This window comes from Puma concolor, chromosome A3 (genome assembly GCF_028749965.1).
Source record: "Puma concolor isolate L17-30 chromosome A3, mPumCon1.1.hap2, whole genome shotgun sequence".
In the NCBI taxonomy this organism is placed as follows: Eukaryota; Metazoa; Chordata; class Mammalia; order Carnivora; family Felidae; genus Puma; species Puma concolor.
In genome coordinates this window covers 111,234,747-111,258,960 of record NC_141669.1, presented here as the reverse complement: position 1 = coordinate 111,258,960, position 24,214 = coordinate 111,234,747, and the positions used below count along the sequence as shown (strand labels likewise).

At 40.3% G+C, this 24,214-nt stretch overlaps 1 protein-coding gene across 3 annotated transcripts in view; it reads right to left on the bottom strand.

Moving 5' to 3' along the window:
• DNAAF9 (dynein axonemal assembly factor 9) overlaps window positions 1-14,679 on the bottom strand; it is a 130,917-nt gene extending 116,238 nt beyond the window's left edge. For all 3 annotated transcript variants that reach the window (XM_086701797.1, XM_086701798.1, XM_086701799.1), the window contains exon 1: window positions 14,489-14,679. In XM_086701797.1, coding sequence (XP_086557923.1) covers window positions 14,489-14,571 — 83 coding nt within the window. In that variant the 5' untranslated portion in view covers window positions 14,572-14,679. The remainder of the gene's footprint in view (window positions 1-14,488) is intronic.
• Window positions 14,680-24,214: the final 9,535 nt, after the last annotated feature.

Genomic DNA, 24,214 nt, shown 5'->3' with positions numbered 1-24,214 from the left:
GTACATACAACAAAATAAAAAATATGTAAATTAGATTTTATCAAAATTAAAAACTATGTTCATCAAAGGATACAATCAACAGATGAAAAGGCAGCCCGCAGAATGGGAGGAGATATTTGCAAATCACGTACCTGATAAAAGGTTAATATCCAGAATATATAATTCCGAAAGAAATTAAAGAAGACACCAATAACGGAAATACATCCATGCTCATACACTGGAAGACTTCACATTGTTAAGCTATATATATAATTCTGGATATTAGCCTCTTACATATAAAGCACTCCTACAATTCAACCATACACATGCAAAAAAAAAAAAACAACAAAAACATTCAAAATGGGCAAAAGACTTGAATATACATTTCTCCAAAGAAGATACACAAATGGCCAATAAGCACATGAAAAGAAGCTCAACATCACTAATCATAAAGGAAATGCAGATCAAAACCACAAAGAGATACCATTCCCACACAAATTAGGATAGTTACTATTAAAAAGAAAACAACAAGCAAGGATGGTGGGGAAATTGGAACCTTTGGGCATTGTTGGTGGGAACCTAAAACAGTGTAGCCGCCATGTAAAATGATATGACAATTCCTCAAAAATTAAAAATTGAGGGGCAGGGGGAGGGAAAAATGAAAAATAGATTACCCTGTAACCCAGCAATTTCACTTCTGGGAATATATAGAAAAAAAAAATGAAAACAAGGATTTGAAGAAATATTTGTGTACCCATGTTCAGAGCAGCATTATTTACTACAGTCGAAAGGTAGAAGCAAATATCTATCAACAGATGAATAAACAAACTCTGCTATTTACATACAGTGGAATATTATTCAATCTTAAAAGGAAGGAAATTCTGAGACTTGCTAAAAACATGGATGAACCTTGAGGACATTATAATAATGAAAAATAAGCCATTCATAAAAAGACAAATATCACATGATTCCATTTATGAGATATACTTACTATATTCAAATTTATAGAGACATAAAGTAGAGTGGTAGTGTTGAGCTGGGGCAAAGAGGTGGGGTTACTGTTTAACAGGTACAGAGCTTTATAAGATGAAAACAATTCTGTGGGTGAATAGTGGGATTATAGCACAATAATATGAATTACTTAATGTTGCTAAATTGTACATTTAAAGATGGTTAAGATGGTAAATTTTGTTATAGTTATTTTACCACAATTAAAAAAAATTGGGGTGCCTGGGTGGCTCAGTTAGTTAAGTGACTGACTTCAGCTCAAGTCATGATCTCACAGCTCTCAAGTTCAAGCCCCACGTTGGGCTCTGTGCTGACAGCTCAGAGCCTAGAGCCTAGAGCCTGCTTCGGGTTCTGTGTCTCTGTCTGTGTCTCTCTCTCTCTCTCTCTCTCTCTCTCTGCCCCTCCCCCACTCACTGTCTGTCTCTCTCTCTCTCAAAAATAAATAGAAACATTAAAAAAAATTTTTTTTAATTTAAGTTAAAAAAAAGTCAATGTCATGTAAAACAAAAAGAACAGAGAGGGAGAATGCTTCTAACGTGAGAGATTAAATAATAATAATCTAATGTAAAAACCTTAATTTCATTAAAAACAAAAACAAAAACAGAGAAAGAGCCATGAGACATCTGAGAAAATTTGATGGTAGTAAGGAATTACTATTAATTTTTTTAGGTGAGATGTTATTGTGGTTATACCTAGAATGCCCCCCCTTTTTTTTTTAAAGCAGATACATGAGAAAGTACTTAGAAGTGTCATGATGTCTATAACTCACTTGAAAAGGGTTTAACAGAAAACAAGAATGACGAAAAGAAAAGAAAAATAAAGATAACATACATGGCAAAATGTTAAAAATTATTGACTCAAAGTGGTGGGTATATCAAGTATTCACTGTACTACTACTCTTTTACCTTTACTGTATTATTTGAACATTTTCTTAATAAAAATCTGGGGATGGAGGTAAGAGGGTCACACGGAATAACTTTAGGGTTTTTAGAAGTAGCACAACAGAAACTGCAAGATAATCAAGATTAAAGGTAAGAAAGCTTCTTTCCTTGGGAAATTATCTGCCTCTCCCCCACCTTTTCATATTTAATACAAGACCAATCTTGCAACCATTCTCTACACCAATTTCATCAAGTTGGTCCTTTGGCCCATTTCCTAACCCAAATGAACAGCAGTCGACTGACTGCCAAGGGTACCAAGAGCTCTTTGATTTTCAAACTAACAACGAGCCAGTGACAAAAAGCATGAATAGGTCATGTGACCAGGAAACAAACAGCTCCCCAACTACTGCTGTGGAAAGCCAAGACAATACTGAGAACAGGAGCAAAAAGCATTTCTTTTCCACAAGTAGCTTGGTCAAATAAAGTGGAAGCATATAAAATGTAGAAAGACCTTCCTTTTCCCAGAGTAAGACATTTTCCTAATTAGTATCTTTTCTTGTCAAATGAGTAAAACTAAATTGTTCTTTCCTCTATACATTTTCCTGCTTCCCAAATTTAATTTTTAACCAGAACATAGCCTATTATTTGTCACTAAACCATTAAACTTGTCACTTATTGAAATACTTACCTATTAAAAAAAATCCCAGTTAAGTATAGAGAAAACCACAATCACCCGTATTCCCAGCACCCAGAGTTAGTCTCTATTATTAACATTTTGGCATACTTGCTTTTATCTACCTTAGTACCACATGTAAAATACGTATTATCCTTTTTTTGATGAAAAAAAAAAAAGGAATATTACAAAAGTAACTAAAATTGTCATTGTTCCTCACCCCCAGAATTCACCACTCATCTTGCTGTATATCCACCAGTCTTTTTTTTAATAGAAACTTTCAAACATATACCAAGTCCGGCAAGAGCACTGCCCTCTAGCTTTTAGGTCTACCTGAGCACAGCTGGCACATCCCGGGTAGATGGCCTGTGGTCACCACTACTTTACAAAGTTCCTCTTTTAGAATACTTGTAGTCTCAGCAGATGCTGAGGTTTATGTCAAATGTGTTATGTCAAAGGTTATGTCGGGGCGCCTGGGTGGCGCAGTCGGTTAAGCGGCCGACTTCAGCTCAGGTCAAGATCTCGCGGTCCGTGAGTTCGAGCCCCGCGTCGAGCTCTGGGCTGATGGCTCAGAGCCTGGAGCCTGCTTCCGATTCTGTGTCTCCCTCTCTCTCTGCCCCCCCCCATTCATGCTCTGTCTCTCTCTCTCAAAAATAAATAAAACGTTAAAAAAAAAAATCAAAGGTTATGTCAAAAACATAATGAGGTTTATGTCAAATATGCCACTTGTATGCTATACTTTATTTCTAACTTTTCTTGGATTCAGACTCAAAATCTAGACATGATAGTTAACAAAGTGAAGAAGCCAAGACCCAAACAGAAGCAGTTTACCCAAAATCACAAGGCTGAGTAAAGATTAGCAACCCCAGAACGTGAGCCACCATCAGATACCCTAAGTCTGAACTTTTCCTTTCTGCTACCCCTCAGTGATTTCCTGACAATAAAGTTTGCCACAAAACAGTAATTCTGAATTCTAAAGTCATCTGTTTTTCCCATCTTCAGTTTATATGTAACAGTTAATTCACTGGTCACTGCTTTTACAAGTTACCATATACATGGCCAGGTATATTTTCCTGTTTATATTTCATTATCCTGGGTCCCTGGAAGTGAAGGAAAAAAAACATGAAAATTTTGTTTTTGCCCATTTTTTCTCCATAAGTTATGTTAACTTTTTTATTTTCAAAATTAAACAATTAATGAATATACTGTCCTTATATTCTGTATGCTTTGTGTTTGGATTGTTTTACAAAGTGAATCCTCACACCAATCTGATTCACCTTATAATAGAAAACTGCTGTGAACAATTTGGTGTGAATCTCTCAGTAACATAGTTTGGGTGAGGCTTTTTTCAGAGGTGGACTGTTTTTACATGAAATCATAATCATGAGATATGTAACTGCTCTGCAACATGCTTTTTTCACTTAACATTATACATTAAGATCTTTCCAAGTTAGTACATAGAACTCAACTGCATTTTTTTTTTATTTTTTTTTAACGTTTTATTTATTTTTGAGACAGAGAGAGACAGAGCATGAACGGGGGAGGGGCAGAGAGAGAGGGAGACACAGAATCGGAAGCAGGCTCCAGGCTCTGAGCCATCAGCCCAGAGCCCGACGCGGGGCTCGAACTCGTGGACCGCGAGATAGTGACCTGAGCTGAAGTTGGACGCTCAACCAACTGAGCCACCCAGGTGCCCCTCAACTGCATTTTTAAAAGTGCTGTACTGTATTCTTTTTGTTAGCCACTATGAACATTCAGGACATTTGTTATTTCTGCAATAGCAACAATGCTTCAAAGAATAACTATATCCATCTTTGGCGTAAGTACAAAAGTTTCTGCAAGGTAGAGACCTAAAAAGTAGCACTGGCAAGTTGAGGTATCCGCATTTAAAATTTTGATAGATCTTGCCAAATTGTTTTCTAAAAAGAGTCACCTACATATACCAGAATACCTGTTCCCCACATCTTTCTAAACCATGTGTTATCACTTTTCAATTAATGTTAATGGTTAGAATTATTATAATTTACATTTTTCCCTAATCACTAGAGAGGCTGTCAAATGTTTTACTGATCATCTATATTTCTTTTTCTATGAATGCCTACTTTTTTTTTTTTAGGTTTATTTTTGAGACAGAGTGTGCACGTGTGGGGGAGGGGCAGAGAGCGAAAGAGGATCCAAAGCAGGCTCTGTGCTGACAGTAGAGAGCTCAATGTGGGCTCGAACTCAAGAACCTTGAGATCATGACCAGAGCCTAAATCAGATGCTCAATCAACCAGCTGAGCCACCTGTCACCCCTGTGAATGCCCATTCTTGTTCATTACCCATTTTCTGTTTAGTCATGGGGGGTCTGAATAATTTATATATTCCATCATATTTTAAAAATTGTGTTTTGGTCATATGTTGCAAGTATTTTCTCTAAACTTCTAGACTTTGTTTATGGTATCTTTCACACAGGAGCTGTCAAGTTTTACAGAACTAAATCTGCCTAACTCTACTTTTAGGCTTAGGAGTTTTATGTCTTCCTTTTGTGTCTTCCCCACTCACTATTATTTAAAAAAATAATAAAATGCCAATTTTTCCATTTTATTTGTGTGTGTATTTTAAACATTTATCTCTTTATTCCTATGAAATTTGTTTTACTTTTGTGAAGCAGGAATATAACTGTATTTTTCCTCCAAAATATAAATGATTGTCCCAAGACTACATATTATTCTTTTTAATCCTCTGATCTAGAATGACACTTTTAGTGTATGACAAATTATTATATAAAGCTGGATCCACATTTTCAATCTTTATTTGATCTACTTACCTATTCTCACAGAAATAGTACATTTAAAACAATAATCAGAGTTTTATGTTATTACTTGAACTTTGTTAATAGATTTTTATCTGATCTGATTATTTTTATCTGATAGTGCACGTCCTTCTATCATTGTTTCAAAGAGTCTATGGCTTTTATTGAACATTTTCTCTTTACGATGAATTATAAAATCAGCTTGTCAAGTTCCAGAAAAATTCCCACTGAGAATTTATATTGTGATCATACAATCTGGTCAGCACTGAGCTCCCCACTCAGGAACATGATATATCTCTCCATTCATTCCTCTCCTGTTTTACGTACTTCTGTCAAGTTTTATATTTTTATTTATATAAGTTTTACACATTCCTTATTAGGTTGACTCCTAGATATTTTACAGCTTTTGTTCCCATTTTGAATGTGATCTTGAGTCCATTACCTTTTTCAAACAATTTGATAAACTCTTATTAGTTCTAATAGTTTTACCTATTACCATAGTTTTCCAAATAGTAAATCATAGCAATTTTATCTCTTTTCAATACTTACAGCTTTTATCCCAACTCATTAATTCTTCACATTTTTTTTAATGTTTTATTTATTTTTGAGAGAGAGAGAGAGAGCGAGAGTGCACACATGGGAGGGACAGAGAGAGGGAGACCCAGAATCTGAAGACAGGATCCAGACTCTGAGCTAGCTGTCAGCACAGCCAGACGCAGGCCTGAACCCATGAACCCATGAATCAGGAAATCATGACCTGAGCCGAAGTCAGATGCTTAACCGACTGAGCCACCCACGTGCCCCAAAAGAAGCTATTGTAGGACTTCCAGGGTTTAAGAAACTTGGCTCTGAGTTAAAGTGGCAATTATTTACTCCCCTTGCAAAACTAGAGACTTGAGGGGGCACCTGGCTGGCTCAGTAGTGCAGCACATGACTCCTGATCTAGGAGTCTTGAGTTTGAGCCCCACGTTGGGTGTAGAGATTACTAAAAAAATAAACTTATGGGTGCCTGGGTGGCTCAGTCGGTTAAGCGTCCGACTTCCGCTCAGGTCATGATCTCACGATTTGTGGGTTCAAGCCCCACATCAGGCTCTGTGCTGACAGCTCAGAGCGTGGAGGCTGCTTTGGATTCTGTGTCTCCCTCTCTCTCTGCCTTTCCCCCCCCCCAATAAATAAACATTATAAATAAATAAACTTAAAAAAAACACAGAATAAAACAACAACAAAAAACTAGAGACTTGGAAGAAAGGCAAGAAGACAGGATGTGTAGCAACGCAAGAAACGTCATTTCCTACTGGTATCTTTGCTGCAGCAATAACTTACAATGGAAAAAGCAAAGCCAACATTACCACTGTCATGGTCAAAACATGATTAACCACTGACTATAAGTGATATAAACTCAAAGTGATTTACACACTGATAAACTGAGATACACACATAAGATATGAACGAGAAATGCACTGGCATCATCAACTATTTAAATGACCTTCATTTTCTCCCAGCTCTTTGGTGCAGCTCACCAAAGCTGTTAGTAATCCTAAGTAATGTAACTTTCATTCCAGGATGCTACCTCACTGAGGGAGAGACAATCACCTCATCCATATCCATTCTCCCCTTCTTTTTCACTCACAGTACCCCAATTTTATTTGGGGCAAGCAATGGTGCAGTTCCTCTGCTTCTAGGGCTGACCAATGAGACATGCAGAAGCTATCATGTGGAAGCTTCTGGGGAAACTCTCTGAAGAGAAAGAATCAACTTAACTAGGAGAGCTGTCCTTTCTCTTTCCCCTTGCCTGACAGACATGATAGCTGGAGTTCTTCCAGCGATTTTGTGATCATGAAGCCATGGAATCCACTTGCTAAGAATACCAAAATACACAGAAGAGGCCTGGTTCCCTCCCTGATGACTTTACACCAGGACTAGCCTACACTCCTTAGACAAACATCTTTTTTTTTTTTTTTAATTTTTTTTTTCCACGTTTATTTATTTTTGGGACAGAGAGAGACAGAGCATGAACGGGGGAGGGGCAGAGAGAGAGGGAGACACAGAATCGGAAACAGGCTCCAGGCTCCGAGCCATCAGCCCAGAGCCTGACGCGGGGCTCGAACTCACGGACCGCGAGATCGTGACCTGGCTGAAGTCGGACGCTTAACCGACTGCGCCACCCAGGCGCCCCGACAAACATCTTTTTTAAGAAAAAATAACCCCCCAAGTTAAGTCATTATTGTTAAGCATCTTGGACCAGCTAGCAAACATAGTTCCTGATAGGCCACATTATCTAAAATGGTTAAAACTGGTGCCCATTTGCAATTCATGTCTACACATATTTCATAAACTAGGGTGTACAAAATACTCCACAAACTAAATTCAAGGACTTCATAAAATGCTACCTACCACACATGGAAAATGTTATCTGGAAGTCTGTTCTCATGATACTCTAGTGGAACAACATCTTATTTTCCATTTTCTTCCTCTTCTCTGGCTTTCTCTGAGCATTTCCTCACACAATCTGCTCTTTGTAAAGTCAGTTTCACAAGTCTTCATTCAGAAAGCATCCACAATTATTTCCCCTCACTTCTTTGACTATTAAATGCATGCCAAATCTAAATGCAATGTGGGATCTTTGGATCTTGGAGTAGAAAAAAGACATTAGTGGGAAAACTGGGGAAACTCAAATAAATAGTCTGGAATACTAAAAGCCAAGTAAACAAAAGTCACTTAGTAAACTAAAGCACTATACCAGGATTTTGATAAATGAAGATTGTTATACATAAGATGTTAACATCAGAGTAAGCTGGATAAGGGCTATATTGGAACACTCTACCATATCTGCAACTCATCTATAAATCTAAAATCATTTCAAAATAAGAAGTTGAAAATAAAAAACATACCAAGTGAGCTGACTTTTCCTCAAACCGGGGCTCAAAATCACAGATAAAACTTTTTTTAGTATTTATTTAAAAAAAATTTTTTTTAATGTTTATTTTTGAAAGAGAAAGAGAAAAAGAGTGTGAGTAGGGGAGGGGCAGAGAGAGAGGGAGACACAGAATCCGAAGCAGGCTCCAGGCTCTGAGCTGTCAGCACAGAGCCCAATGCAGGGCTCGAACTCACAAACTATGAGATCATGACCTAAGCCAAAGTTGGACACTTAACCAACTGAGCCACCCAATATTTATTTATTTCCGGGGTGGGGAGGAACAGAGAGAGAGAGAGAGAGAGAGAGAGAGAATGAGCAGGGGAGGGGCAGAGAGAGAGACAGAATCCCAAGCAGGCTCCACATTCCCAGCACAGAGCCCAACTCAGGCCTAGATCCCATAAACCGTGAAAACATGACCTGAGCCAAAATCAAGAGTCGGATGCTTAACCGACTGAGACACCGACATATAAAATTTTTAAACACCCCAGCTGCAGACTCTGCTTTTTCTGTTCTTTTTCTTTAAACTTTCAGGGCAAAAACAACAATAATTTAAGCTGTGTAACTCTGGAGGGCATCTGCATCTCATTCACTCCCTTCTCTAAAAATTAGAACATCATAGACAAGCCCAAGAGTTAGGAAACATTATCAAGATACTGTGCACTATTAATGCCACAGTATTCACTAAATAAGAGTCCTCAGTACACAGTCATCCTAGACACAAGTAAAAAGACAAATACTCAGACCTCTACCTCTGGGCCAGAAATAAGACAACCATCTTTGCTTCTATAGACACCACACCAAGCCTCCCTGGCCAGCATCTAAGTATAGGAGGTAAAGCTTTGCATTTTCAGATATACAAAGTCATAGCCTTGCTTTGCATTCTGAGTTTCCTTAAGGCAGGATTATGTGTACAATAGTAATTATTACTTCTGTAGATCTGTAAACTACAAGAGTACCATGTGTATTGGCCACTGGCCAATATGTATCACCTGAAGAAGTAACTTGTTTCTGTGAGACTTTACTAAAGTGCACTGTATACAGCATCACTATGGTGAACCACTTCTCACCATCTAGCTCACATATGATTCTTCATTCTCTGAACACTCCTGAAATTTAACATAGCCCACAGCTTCAACTGTAATTACTCTCTATTCATTCAATAAATAATTCATGCAAGCAATATCTCATAATAGCTTACAATAGCAATTCATATTTAGTGAATGCTGTCTATGTGCCAGACACTGATCTAAGTACCAGGGTAAGCAATGTGGGAAATGGTAATACAAAATGGTCCCAGCCCTTTGGTAATTTCCAGAGGTATCAAAGAAAGCCCTTCCTATGAGTCCCTTATAGAGGATCCCCAGCACAGGAACCCCTTAATCAGACTGCTTTGCTAGAGCACATCTTCCAGTGTTTTTTAGTTTGTTTGTTTGTTTTAAGAGAGAGACAGCGCACCTACGTGTGCATGAAGGGTGGAGAGGGGCAGAATGAGGGGGAGAGAATCCCCAGTAGGCTCCACGCTCAGCGCAGAACTCAACGCGGGGCTCAATCCCATGACTGTGGGATCATGACCTGAGCTGAAATCGACTTGGATGCTCAACTGACTGAGCCACCCAGGTGCCCCCTGCCAGCGGCTTCGTAATAAAGGGTGCATGGAAGGTCAAACTTTGAGAATTTGCATGTGTGAAATGTCTTCATCCTTCATCTGCCTGAGAGTATGCCTGGATACAGAATTCTAGGTAGGAATCCATTTTCCTTCAGAAGGCACTGCTTCTCCATTAGCTTCTAGTTTCCAATTTTGCTACAATACTATGATTCCTGACCTTATCTATGTGATTTGTCTTTATAGTGCTCAAAAATTTCATGATGTTCTACCTTGGCATGGATATTTTTAAATTAGTTGTGCTGGACTAATGGTGAGTCCTTTTAATCTGGAAACTCATGTCTTCTGGTTTTGAGAAAATTAAGCTTTTTGCTTTATTTTGGCTGATTTCTCCATGTCATCCAACAATAACTACCTGTTATCCCTTCTTCCACTATCCCTTCTTGTTATAAATACCTACAAACCTCTGGGTCATTCAGTTCTCTACATTCCCTAAAGATTTTTAGCTTCTCGATCACCAACCCACCAGCATTTGGGTCCATACACTCACCAAAGATGAACTGTCCATGTACCTATCTAGTCTGAGACCAATGTATCCATTTATGTCCTAGACCCTATTCCCTCTCACCTGCTCAAGGACTTCACCCCTGCAATTTTCCCTTCTCTCTCTTTAATCACCAATTTGCCTCTCTGTACTCCATCATTACTAATCAACTTCAAACATTTTCAGATGGATTATAATGTCTGCCCACCTAAAACCAAAAAGAACTCTAACACTTCCACTCTTCCAACCACAGCCCTATTACTCTGCCCTTATAGCCACACCCTATTATTTTGCTGTCTGTCATAGCCATACCCATAGGGCTCTGCTCTTCAATCCTTGAAACAACATCATTATGGCTATCTATACTCACTGTCTTCAGTTCTTCTCCCATTTTTTCTTAAACCCGCTGCACCAAACCTGTTCTTGTCAAGGTCACAGATAACCTCCATGTTAACAAATCTAATGGTCTATTCTTAGTCTCACCAGCTCATCAACAGTATCCGTCATTTGACTTTCCATGATTGTCCTGTATTTTTTTCCTATCTCAAAAGTAGGAAGCCACTGTCCATTATGGTTTCCAAACTGGAAACCATTTCTACACTGTCTTTCCTATATGGACTATCCCAGGGCTTGGATGCTGGTCTTCTTCTCTATCTACATTTACTCCCTGGATCTCTACCCAGTCTCATAGATAAAATAAAAATGTGGGAGTCATCAGCATGGTAGTTCCAGTCCCAGTCTTTCTCCTCAACTCCAGATCTAATATCTCCATCTGGATATCTATTAGGCAACTCAAAATGAATAAAGCCAAAACTGAACTCTATTTTCTCTACAAACCTGCTCTAATTCCAGTGTTTCCAGTATAGGTAATGGCAACCTCATCCTTCCAACAGTTGAGCTCAAAACCGACTATGCCTTCCAACATTATTGCTCCTTCAGCCCTTTTTCTTCTCAACACTCTTTATTATGATTTTTGCTATTTCTCTTTCCACTTATAAAGGAGCTCTTTGAGGGCAGGGCCTGCCTTGTCTGAATCCACAACACCTAGCACAGGTGATATATGTATAAAGGCCAGTAAAATTTAAACTAATAAACAAGTCCTGAGCAGGATCAGGTCCCTCTGCAGAAAAAGATTTTTGAAAGAGGAAAGCATATTTCAGCTATTTCCACTGGTTCCTTAGTACAAGTCAAGATAGTTACTTGGTAATAACTCCAAAATCTCAGTGGCTTCAAACAATGAAGGTTTACTACTTGCTCTACATGTCAAACATAGGTTACCTGGAGGTTTGCTCTGGGGTACCAGACTAATGGACAAGCCACCAGCTGAAGCACTAACAGTCACCATAAGAGAGGGAAAGATAGTGGCAAATTACACACCAGAAGCTTTTACCATTTCTGAGCACACTTCACTCATCAAAGACAACTCATAAGGCCATACCCAACTTCAAGGGGGCAAGCAAGTATAATTGCAGCACATGCCCAGGAGGTGGAAGCCAAAAATAGTTGATGGGCAACAATGATGACTACCATATCCTGATAAAGAAGCTTCTAGTTCTAAGTATCATTTTAACTCCTGATCTCTATTCTCCATCTGTGAAAATGAACTCCATTGCTAGAAGAGAACCACATACTTGCAAAGTACTATCTATGGGTCTTTAGGAATGTGACTTCACCAGTTAGGCCTGCCTCTCTCATCAGTCAGGAGTCAGAGTGCAGCAAAGCAGCCAAATATGGGTGACAGGAAAGTGCTAAGCCCATACCTGCCATTCAATGCCCAAAGTCAGGAAAAGGCTTAAATGAGTAAGAAAAGCATGTTCAGTTCTGTGGAGGTAGGATAAAGGAGGGGAACCTTGACTAAATTTCTTTTACCAAAGGTATATAGAACAGCCAGGCCTTGCGGTTCCTTGCACTATCCTTTGAGGACTAACAAGTTTCACTCAAACCACTTAAGATTCAGAGTTTATGATTAACAACATTAATCTAACATAAAAATACTAATTTAAAAAAATGCTGTGCACTGTCATGCTCCTAGAAACAAGAAAGGCAGCAGTTAGAGATGGATTTCACTGAGAAGCTTTTTTTTTTTTTTTAACGTTTATTTATTTTTGAGGCAGAGAGAGACAGAACATGAACAGGGGAGGGTCAGAGAGAGAGAGAGGGAGACACAGAATCCGAAACAGGCTCCAGGCTCTGAGCTGTCAGTACAGAGCCCGACTCGGGGCTTGAACTCACGAACCACGAGATCATGACCTGAGCCGAAGTCGGTCGATCAACCGACTGAGCCACCCAGGCGCCCCTCACTGAGAAGCCTTTTTCTCCTAAAAGTTTCAAAGACTCAAGATTCCTAAGCTGAAGATGATCTAGGATCAACCCCACGTCTACACAGAGCTTAGATTTAATGGATGGCTGCTTTAAATTCTAAAGTGTTCTGTGCAGGAGTGTCTATCTAGTTTAGCAGGTAGAGCATGCAACTCTTGATCTCAGGGTCACGAGTTCAAGCCCACTGTTCGGAATGGAGCCTACTTAAAAAAAAAAAAGTATCCTCCACAGTTTCTATTCTGTACAGAGTTCAAATATTTTCTAACAGTGAAAGTGGCTGCCAGAAATGTTAGGACAGATTGGAGATGGTTACCATAAGCAGCTAAACACTTGGAACACAAGGAATTGCACTGAAGGGCAGAGCAGGAGTTCCAACAATGTCACCTGCCAAATTTGAAGCAAATTAGGACTCCCAAAGGCAAATGGGTATCGAGCCCTACCTCCTCCATTCTTTATTCACTCAACAAATGTGCATTAGTTGCTGGGGTGGGGGAAGGAATGCCAGGAAGTAAGAGAGATACAGGATTCTAAGATTCAGTTCTTGCTCTCCGTGAATTTGTTCTTGTTAAAACAAAACAAAAACAAAACAGATTGGCGAGCAAAAAGTTAAAAATACAATGCTTTAAGTACCGTAACAAGAATACAAGAAAAGCCATTTTAACATATAAGTTAACAGCTTCCTTTCAAGGGAACATATTTTCTTTGCTAAACTGCTAAAATACAGAAAAAGGAAAACAAAAAATCGCTCTTCTGATTTAATGACAGTTTAGCAGTCCCAAAGCCCATTCCGCTCTCTCTCCTTTCTTCCCTCTCAACGATCTCGGCCGCAAATGCTCCTTCATTCCAATCTCCGTTCTCTGCGGGCGGCCCCATAACAGCTCCATCGCAAACAATGCCCAGACTATCAAGGTCAGCCCCAAAGGCACTGGGAGCAGAAATCGGAAATGGGTCTTCCTTTAACGAAAGGGGGCGAGGACCCTCCCCAATATCCCCATACCGAAGCACGCAGAGGCTCGGTCTCTAACCTCAGGGGCTTGGGGTCTGCCAATTCCTCAGGGGTTGGGGTCCGCTAATTTCGGGAGTTCTGGCCTCTTTTTCCTATTTGTCCGGTTAGTTTTCTCTCCTGCGAGCCTAATGACCTCCACCTTCCCCCAACCTGAGCTCCCTATTGTGGAATGAGGGAGCGTCGCGATGCAGGCTGGGGCATGGGGAGGTGGGGGAATGCGCAATAAGGAAGATGCTGTCAGCGTGTGTATATGCAGGGGGCGGGAGGGGGGCACTCTTTAGGGACGCGGCTGTCAAGGGAAAGGCTCTAGAGAAGACCTACTGTAGGAGAGATTTATACGGAAGTCGTTTCTGGGGGAACCTAATTGGGGGTTATATCCAGGGGAATACTGTGGGGGGGGTCTCCATAGATAACCTTTTCTGGGGGAAATATTCCAAGGGGAAGGCAAATGAGTTACGCATAGAGAACCCACTGCAGAGGTTCTCCACAGGGAAATCTTTTCTGGGAGAAACCTACGGAGGCGGAGATGTCATAGTAGGGGGTCTCTATAGAGGAGACGCTGTGGAGTTGTCTACAGGGGAGCCATTGTGGGAGCCGCTACACACGGCGCCGTTCCTGGGGAAACGTTTCTCTGGCAGCCGTTTAGGGAAAACCATCTGCAAGGAAGCCATGTCGGACCACGCCCTGCGGCGGGAGGCGTCGCCAGACCCCAACAGTCCGCAACCCCCAGCCCGGCCTCCCCTCTGCGGCATCGGCCCGCGTACCTGACGGAGGGCGACCCGCGGCCGGGGCCGCCGGGGAACCGCCCGCGGAGTAGCCCCAGCCGGTGCGGGGGATACACGTCCATGGCGGCGGAGGAGGACGCTGCGGCTGCGAGGGTCGCTCAGGCCCGCGGGGCAGCTCCAGGCCCGCGGCTGCCGGGCGGGGCGGCTGGGCGTGCCGGGTGGGCGGGGGGCGCGGCGCGCGGGGGGCACGTCGAGGCGGGGGCGGGGCCAGAGGCGCGCACAGAGCGTGGATGGGGGCGTCGGCACCCGCTGGGATGAGGGTGGGCGCACCGCCGCAGGGCCGCGCCCTCCTTAAGCTGCGAGGCGGCCCGGCGGGACGTTGGGAATGCGGGTCCCTACGGTGAGGGCTTCCACGCCAGGGCTCTGCCCTGTCCTCAGATCCCGCATCATGGAGTGGGACTCTGCTGCGCCCCCAGCCACGCACACGGACGCGCCCGGGGGCGGGGCCTTACCGCGTCCCGCCCCGCTCTGCCGGCTTCGGCCTCCAGCGAAGCCTTCCGCTGTAGCAGCCAGGTCCCGGGGCGCCGCGAGAACCTAAAGCACTGCCCGGGTTCTCCGCCCGGTCTTCCAGATGTCCCAGGCCGGTGCCTCGCTTCTCTTTTCTTCCCCGCTGCTAATCAGTTGCGCACCCTCCCTTCAAACATCCTGCAGATTCCTAGCCGACCTCAGGTTAGCAGTGTGCTCACACTCGTGCGCAGGGCGTGGGCGTCAGGGGCTCATAGGTTCTCAGAGGATCCCTGCCCTTTACTGTTCAGATCCTGGCTCGACCTGTCCTTATGAGAAACCTAACGCACCGAGACTCAGTCTTTTCGTGTGTAAAATGGGGGAAATACTTAATTGTTAGGGTTATCAGGAGTTTCACTTATGCAGGACATATTTCGATTTTGTTTTGCGTCCCGTATTGACTTGTCAGGCTGCCTTACGTGCCCCGTATCCATCTTTTTGCAATCAATTACAAAAATATTAGAACAATTTTTCCGCCAAGGTCATTGGAGCTTAAATCGCTTAAATGGTAACTCTAGTTGAAATATCCTACCTCTGCAAATAAAAAGATCTGGATAATACCTATAGATCCTCCAGCAGGTTTAGCTGAGGGAAGACCAAAAGAAAGGACTAGAAATTAAAAGTACGTATTCCTATTCAAAAAAGGACTTCTCTTGGCTCAAGTTTCGAGTCGTGAACAAGTAACTACCATTATTTAGAGATAATTTCACATCAAAACACAAGCTCTGAAAATCAGCCAATCAGTGACTGCTTCACTCCAGTGGCTATGCTTCTGAAAATCAGCCAGTCAACAACAGCTTCACTCCGGTAACTATGCATCTGAAAGTTAGTAAATCAATGACAGCCACTAGCTCTGAAAGTCAGCCAATCATTGGCAGCTCCACGCTTCAAGACATCAGCCAATCAGCAAGTGTCTCGCTCGGGTGACCAAGCTTCAGAAGTTACCCCGGGTCTCCAGCTGCCTTAGAGACCACACTAACACTGCTGGAAGTCAGTTCATAGGGAGCTGGATGCTTCTGCTTCTGAAATACCTCCAATCCCTGAACGCGGGGCTTCCCAAAACATATAAGATCACCTCTGGCTTTGTTCAGGGAGGCTGTGCTTTACAAGTACAGCTCTCCTTTGCAGGCAGAGAAGTTCATCTTTTTCTGCATCAGATACTGAGTTCAATTTTCTTTTTTTTTAATCTGAAGTTCACAATCCTTTCAAGATTCAACTCCCAGCTACCATTAGTGATAGGAGTTTGGACTTGTGACAAATTCAAGGACACAGCCATGGGATTTATCAAATACAACCTTTTCAGTTCTTGCGATGGTTGCTATTATCTTTTTCTTTACTTTTTTTTTTTTTTTGCAGTTCTATGGGTGTGTTCACAAATTTGTACAGTCACCACCACAACCAAACTTAGAACATTTTCATCGCCCCAACAAGAAAACCTACACCTTAAAGCAGCCATTCCCCCATTTCTCTCCAATGGTCCCAGCCTTAGGCAACCATGAATCTTTCTCTCTCTCTATGGATTTGTCCGTTCTCAACATTTCCTACAAATGGAATTATAACTATGTGGTCCTTCGTGACTGACATTTCATTTAGCATAATGTTTTCAAGGTTTATCTATGTTGTAGCATGTATTAAAACTTCACATTTATGGTTATAATATTCCATTGCATGGATAAATCACGTCTTTCTTATCCACTTATCAGTTGATGTACATTGACATTATTTCCACATTTTTACTATGTTTTTTAGCTAATGCTGCTATGAAAACATTAATGTACAAGTTCTAGTGAGACATATGTTTTCAGTTCTCTTGGGTGTATTACCTAGGCCTAAAATTACTAGATCATATAGTAACTCTTTAAGCTTTTGAGGATCTTCCAAACTATTTTTCAAAGCAGCTGCACCATTTACATTCTCACTAGCAATATATGCAAGTTTCAATTTCTCCAAATCCTCAGCAATATTTATTATTATGTATATTTTTATTATAGCCATCTTAAAGGGTGTGAAGTGGTATGTCATTGAGGTTTTGGTCGACATTTCCCTGATAGCTAACGATGTTGAGAATCTTTTCATCTACTTATTAGCCATTTGGAGAAATGTCTGTTCAGAGCTTTTGCCTCTTTTTTATCTGGTTATTTTTATTAAGTTGTAATAGTTCTTTTTAAAAAAAATTATTTATTTTGAGAGAAAAAAGCATGAGTGGGCAAGGGGCAGAGAGGGAGGGAGAGAATCCCAAGTAGGCTCTCAGCACTGTCATTGCAGAGCTAGACATGGGGCTTGAACTCGCGAACCATGAGATCACGACTTGAGCCGAAGCTAGATGCCCAACCTACTGAGCCACCCAGGCACCCCATAATAGTTCTTTATATATTCTAAATAAAAGTCTCTTATCAGCTATATGGTTTGCAAAAAAAATTTTTCCCATTCTGTGGGTTGTCTTTTCACATTCCTGATAGTGTCCTTTGAAGCACAAAATTTTTAATTTTGATGATATCCAAATTTATCTCTTTTTTCTTTTTGTTGCTTGTGTTTTGGTGTCAGATCTAACAAAGCAGTGCCTAATTCAAGGTCACAAGGATTTACCCCACATTTTCTTCTAAGAGTTTAACAGTTTTGGCTCTTAAATTTAGGCACATTTGAGTACATTTGGTACATTTTGAGTTAATTTTTATATTTGGTGTGAGGTAACGGGGTCCAACTTCATTCTTTTGCATGTGGCTATCCAGTTGTCTCAGCATCATTTCTTTTTTTTTTTTTTTAATAGTTATTTATTTTTGAGAGAGAGCATGAGCAGGGAAGGGGCAGAGAGTGAGGGGGACAGAGGATTCCAAGAGGGCTCTGTGCTGACAGCAGTGAGCCCAATGTGGGGCTCAAACTCAAAAACCGTAGGATCATGATCTGAACTAAAGTCGACACCTAACCGACTGAGCCACCCAGCTACCCCTATTTTTATTTTTTTGAGGGGAGCCTCCATGCTGTTCTCCAGAGTGGCTGCATCAGTTTGCATTCCCATCAGCAGTGCAAGAGGGTTTCCCTTTCTCTGCATCCTTGCCAACATCTGTTGTTTTCTGTGTTGTTAATTTTAGCCATTCTGACAGGGGTGAGGTGGTATATCTCATCGTTGTTTTGATTTATATTTCCCTGATAATGAATTACGTTGAGCATGTTTTCATGTGGCTGTTAGCCACCTGGATGTCTTCTTTGGAAAATGTCTGTTCACACCTTCTGCCCATTTCTTAACTGGGTTGTTTGGGTTTTTTGGGTGCTGAGTTTGATCAATTCTTTATAGATTTTGGTTACCAATCCTTTCTCAGGTCATTTACAAATATCTTCTCCCATTCTATAGGCTTTTAGTTTTGTTGATTGTTTCCTTCTCTGTGCAGAAGTTTTTTATCGTGATGAGTCCCAACAGTTCATGTTTGCTTTTGTTTCCTTTGCCTTCTGTGACATGTCTAGTAAGAAGTTGCTCTGGCTGAGGTCAAAGAGGTTGCTGCCTGTGTTCTCCTCTAGGATTTTGATGGTTTCCCGTCTCACATTTAGGTCTTTCATCCATTTTGAATTTATTTTTGTGTGTGGTGTAAGAAAGTGGTCCAGTTTCATTCTTCTATATGTCACTCCAGTTTTCTCCACACCATTTATTGAAGAGGCTGTCTGTTTTTCATCGGATATTGTTTCTTGCTTTGTCAAAGATTAGTTGACCTACCTGAAGTATTTTCTAATTCCAAAACTATAAGCAAAATTTCAAATGCCAGGACAAAAAATCTACTGCAGTAATTGAAAATGAAATGACTCCATTTGCTGTTGTAGTGATTATTAAAGCTCTAAATGGTTCATCTTTTGACGGCATTATCATGGATGCAAGTAATGATTGACAATGCAGAAAACTTTTTCCTTTGTGCAATACTCTTCTTGTGAAAAGGCTCATTTGTAAGGCTATTTTGAGAAAATCCCTTCCAAACGAGACTTTAGACACAAGAGAAAATTTTTGTTCAGACTCTAATAGAGTTAGGAGTTAATAAAGAAAATTGTACTGCTTTTGGTGGAAATCATACAAATACAAATGTTGGTAGATGTTTGCACGAAGTGCAGACATTGTCTATTCAAAGCTGAAGGTAAAGCATGAATGATTCTATGGAAGCTGTTGGCTGTCCTGCTTATATTGTGCATAAGGTTGCTAAAATGGCAGTTCATGTCCTTCCATTTCTTTGATGTAATTGTCATGAAATTGTTCTTTTTTTTTAATTGCTCTCTTATGCCAGCATTTATACAATTCAAACTGAACAATTAAGGGATTTTTGTGATTTTGCTGGCATTTTGTATTTTTCATTTCTCTTGTTAGCTCTCTTTAACAAATGGAGTTGAGAGAATTCTCAGTTTGTTTGAAGCACTGGAATCTTACTTTCATTCTTAAAAAAAAAAAAAAAAAAAAAAAAAAGCTCCCAAAATTCTTACTGGCTTTAAAAACAATCCATTAGGGGCACCTGGGTGGCTCAGTCGGTTGAGCGGCCGACTTCGGCTCAGGTCATGATCTCACACTCCGTGAGTTCGAGCCCCGCGTCGGGCTCTGTGCTGACAGCTCAGAGCATGGAGCCTGCTTCAGATTCTGTGTCTCCCTCTCTCTCTGACCCTCCCTCGTTCATGCTCTGTCTCTCTCTCTGTCTCAAGAATGAATAAACATTAAAAAAATTTTTTTTAAATAATAAAAACAATCCATTAAGTGAAACCAATTTATTTCTTGTTCATAGTTTACAATATCTTCTTAGCAATTGGATTATGCAAACTGAAAAGAAAAGTGTTATTGCAACACCCCATTGCTTAAGGGAACTGTTGTATGTATTAAAGGAAAGACTGATGAAGAAAAATTTATCCCTTTAAGTATCAAGACTGTTCTTAAAAGGGACAACACTACTTATGAAAAGAAAAAGAAATTCTAACTTGAAGTGGATAATTCTTACAGCACCTGTCATGACTACTTTTTGAAATGGATTTCATCTTACAAAGAATTTGATTTTTTTACATGGATATTGCTAAATACTCATGTCTGACAGCCTGGGAACAAGTGGAATCGCCTTGTGTAGTAGTGAAGAAGAAAGGAATAAAAATTAATAATGCTGTGTTTTGTTAGTGGACATTTTAAAAAGTTATTGAGTAAGAGATACAACGTAATACTGAGGAATGGAAAAGCAAGTCATGCCATGAAAGATGGTATTGGCTTCAAGAAACCAAATTTAAAGAGCAGTTTTCAAGGTTGTCAACTTTATCCTAGTACATGTTCGGTATACTGGCTCATGATGCTAATGTTGAACATATTTTCCATTAATGAATGATCAATAGACAAAAGAACTAAAAAAGTTAGATGTGACCACTGTAGAAGCTATGATACAAAGGAAATGAACTTAGATTGTATTTGCAAGGACTTTCATAAGCAAATTCCACAAAACAAGTAACTATTAAAAAAGAACCAAAAGGTCAAAAAAATATAATTAAAGGAAGAAGTATATAATTTAGATACTTATAATTTATTTCATTTAAATAACAATTACTTTTTAGCATGTATCCCATATAATAGTTTTCTTTTATATCATTGTACATATGCATAAACAATTAGATATGATTCAAATTTAACAGGGCCCCCCTAAATCTGGCAATTCTCCTCATAGTACCTCCTAGATCTGAGGTACTATATGCAATCTATTTAATGAGGATCTTTTGAAAAGCTTTTCCCCAATAATCTTTTTGTTTTGGGGGTACAGTTTCCCTAGAATAAAATGGATAATTAAATGCACAGTTCAATGAGTTTTAACAAATGTATACAGTTGTAAATCATTGCCCAACCCCCCCCCCCCCCCCCAACCCGTCAGGATACAGGAAATTTCCATGATCATAGAAAGTTCCCTGGGGCCCCTTTGCAGTCAAATCTGCCACCCTTGCCCCAGGCAAACACTGATTAGATCTTACTGGTCATAGATCAGTATTGTCCTCTCTTGAAATCTATATAAATTTGTTATTCAGGAAGAGATAACTAATATATCTCACTATAGTTCTATAAGGTAAGAATTAGAGATATTTCTTATACACAAATAAAGAAACTGAGGTTCAGAAAGATTAAGTGACTTTCCCAAATAAGTATCAGAGCAGGTTTTTCCCTTGACAAATAATTTTTTTTTTTTGCAATTTTCATGGAGAAACAATAAAGAAAAACATCATAGCTCAGATAGCAAATCTCATCAGCCTTCCCTGGACCTCTTTTATTTTTCCCCAATGTTCCATCATCTTTTCTTGCAAACCCTCAAGCCTGCCCAACTTCATACTCTGCTCTCTATATCCTGTCATCTGGCAGTGTTCACTAAGCAAAGAAAATGCTGGTTACATTAGAACTCAGTCTTGATTCTACCTCTATCTTTCCCCAATGCCCATTTCCTAACCACTGCCTTCTAGAAGAGTTTTCCAGGAAGAGAAAAAGGGATGGGGCATTAGAGGCAGAGAAAACAACAAATGCAGAGAAATGAGGGTTTGACAGAAACCAGCAGCTTCTGAGGGAACGGATAGATAGTGGTTCAATGTGGCTAGAGAAAAGACCTCCTGGAAAAGGAGATGGGGTGAGGCAGGAAAGGAACTGGTAGTTGGTGTGGAGAAACCTATACACCATGCCAACTTGGAGTTCTCTACAGTAAAAGACTTTAGACAGGGAGAAACATGCTTTTTTCTTTTCTTTTTTTTTAATGTTTATTTAAGGGTGTCCACCAGTGGCTCTGTCAGTTAAGCGTCCAACTTCGGCTCAGGTCACGATCTCACCGTTCGTGGCTTCAGGCCCTGCATCCGGCTCTCTGCTTGGTGACAGCTCAGAGCCTGAAGCCTGCTTTGGAGTCTGTGTCTCCCCCTCTCTCTGCCCCTCCCCCACCCACACTCTGTCTCTGTCTCTCTCTCTCTCAAAAATAAATAAAAAACATTAAATTGTTTTTAATGTTTATTTTTTTGAGATAGAGAGGGCCAGCAGGGGAGGGGCACAGTGAGACAGGGACAGAGGATCCAAAAGGAACTCTATGCTGACAGCAGGGAGCCTGATGCAGGGCTTGAACTCACTAACTGTGAGAGCATGACCTGAGCCAAAGTTAGGCACTCAACCAATGGAGCCACTCAGGTGCCCAGAGACTGAGTTTTCAAAAGACCCTTTGGTAGCTTCCCAGACGCTGTTGGTGCTCCTTGGCACTTAACCACTTCCCTGCATGTCTGCCCACCTTCCATGTCAGCAGGCTGGAAGCCCTCAATCCATGACTGAACGGAGTTGCTATATGAATATCCCGACTTATCCCTCCTCAGGTAGGATGACTCAGAAGCACACCCTCCATGGCGTTTCTCAAGGTTCCTCAGTAGGATAAGCTCTAGCTGCCCAGTGATAACTTGCTGGAAATCATGCACTTCAACTGCTTTCCTTGCCCTGAATCTCTTCCCTACTCTCCAGCTGGTTCTTCCTGGGATTATTTCCCAAAATAGGTACTTGCACTTAAATTCTTATCTCAGGATTTACTTCTGAGCAAAGTAGCAAAATGAAACATGGATTACAAGATAATATATCCCACATTTATTCAAATGCTCATTAAAATGTTGATTCTTCCCCAAATACTCTTATGAGTTAAATGCAATTTCCAACAAAATCCTAACAGGATATTTTTAATGGAACTTAACTGATCCCTATGTCATTAATAGCAAAGTTGGTTATGAAAAAAAAAAAAAGGAGAGGGAACTTGCCCTACCAAATAGTTAGATATGTTATAAAGCTTTTAGTAGTTAACATTCACTCTAAAACTATCATAATGGCATGGTGAGGGGCAAACAGACCTAAACATATATGAGACCTCATTGTATAATAAACGGGGCATTACAAACTATGGGGGAGCTGGTGGACTGTTCAATAAGTAGCACTGAACAACTGAATTCCCTTGTGAAAAGAATTAAACTTCTATGTGACATAATATACAAAATAAACAGATAATTCAAATATGAAAAACTGACGGGAGTATTTGAGAATATCTTTATAACTCAAGGAAAGGGAAGGATTTCTTGAACAAGACAAAAATCAGAAATCTAAAGAAGATTGATGTATTTGATAAAATAAAAAATTTGAAACATATGTACAACACATGGTATAAACAACCAAATTAACCATCCATGCTATAATACGGATGTAACTTGAAAGCATTAAGCTTAGTGAAAGATGACAGTTGCAAAAGATCTCACATTGTATGATACCATTTTTATGAAAGGCTCAAAATAAGCGAACTGATACAGACAAAAGGTACATTGGTAGTTGCCAGGGGCTGGGAGGAGAGGGAGAAGGAACAATGACTGCTAATAAGTGCAGGATCTCTTTAAGAGATGATGAACATGCTCTAAAATTAGACTGTGGTGATGGCTGCATAAATCTGTGACCATAACTAAAACCCAATGAACTGTACACTTTAAATGGGTGAATTCTATGGTATGTGAATTATTTCTCAATAAAACTTTTTTTTTAAGGCGAGACACCCACTGGGAGAAGATATTTGCCATGAATATTACTGACAGAGTATATCAATTCTGTAAAGCAATAAAAATGACAAACCTCTCAATATGAAAATGCACAAAGAACTGGCAATTCAAAGATGCAGAAACCCAGGGGCGCCTGGGTGGCTCAGTCGGTTGGGCATCCAACTTCAGCTCAGGTCATGATCTCATGTTCTGTGAGTTCGTGCCCCGCGTCGGGCTCTGAGCTGACAGCTCAGAGCCTGGAGCCTGCTTCGGATTCTGTGTCTCCCTCTCTCTCTGCCCCTCCCCTGCTCATGCTCTGTCTCTCTCTGTCTCAAAAAATAAATTAAAAAACGTTAAAAAAAAAGATGCATAAACCCAGTAAACATACATAAATGTGCTCACAATATTAGGAATGAGATAGAAGAAAATTAAAATAATGAGATACCATCACACCCATTAATTTGGAAAACAACATTTAAAAGCTTGACATTATTAAAAATAATAAATAAATAAAAATAAAAGCTTGACATTATTTAGTGTTGCCAGAATATGGGAAAATGGAAACTCTCATACTCTTCTGGTGGGAGTATAAATTAATATAACCACCTTGGACAGCAATTTAGTAATACCTAATAAAGCAGAAGAAGCTTGCATGTCCCTATGAGCCAGAAATTCCAGTTCTAAAAAAAC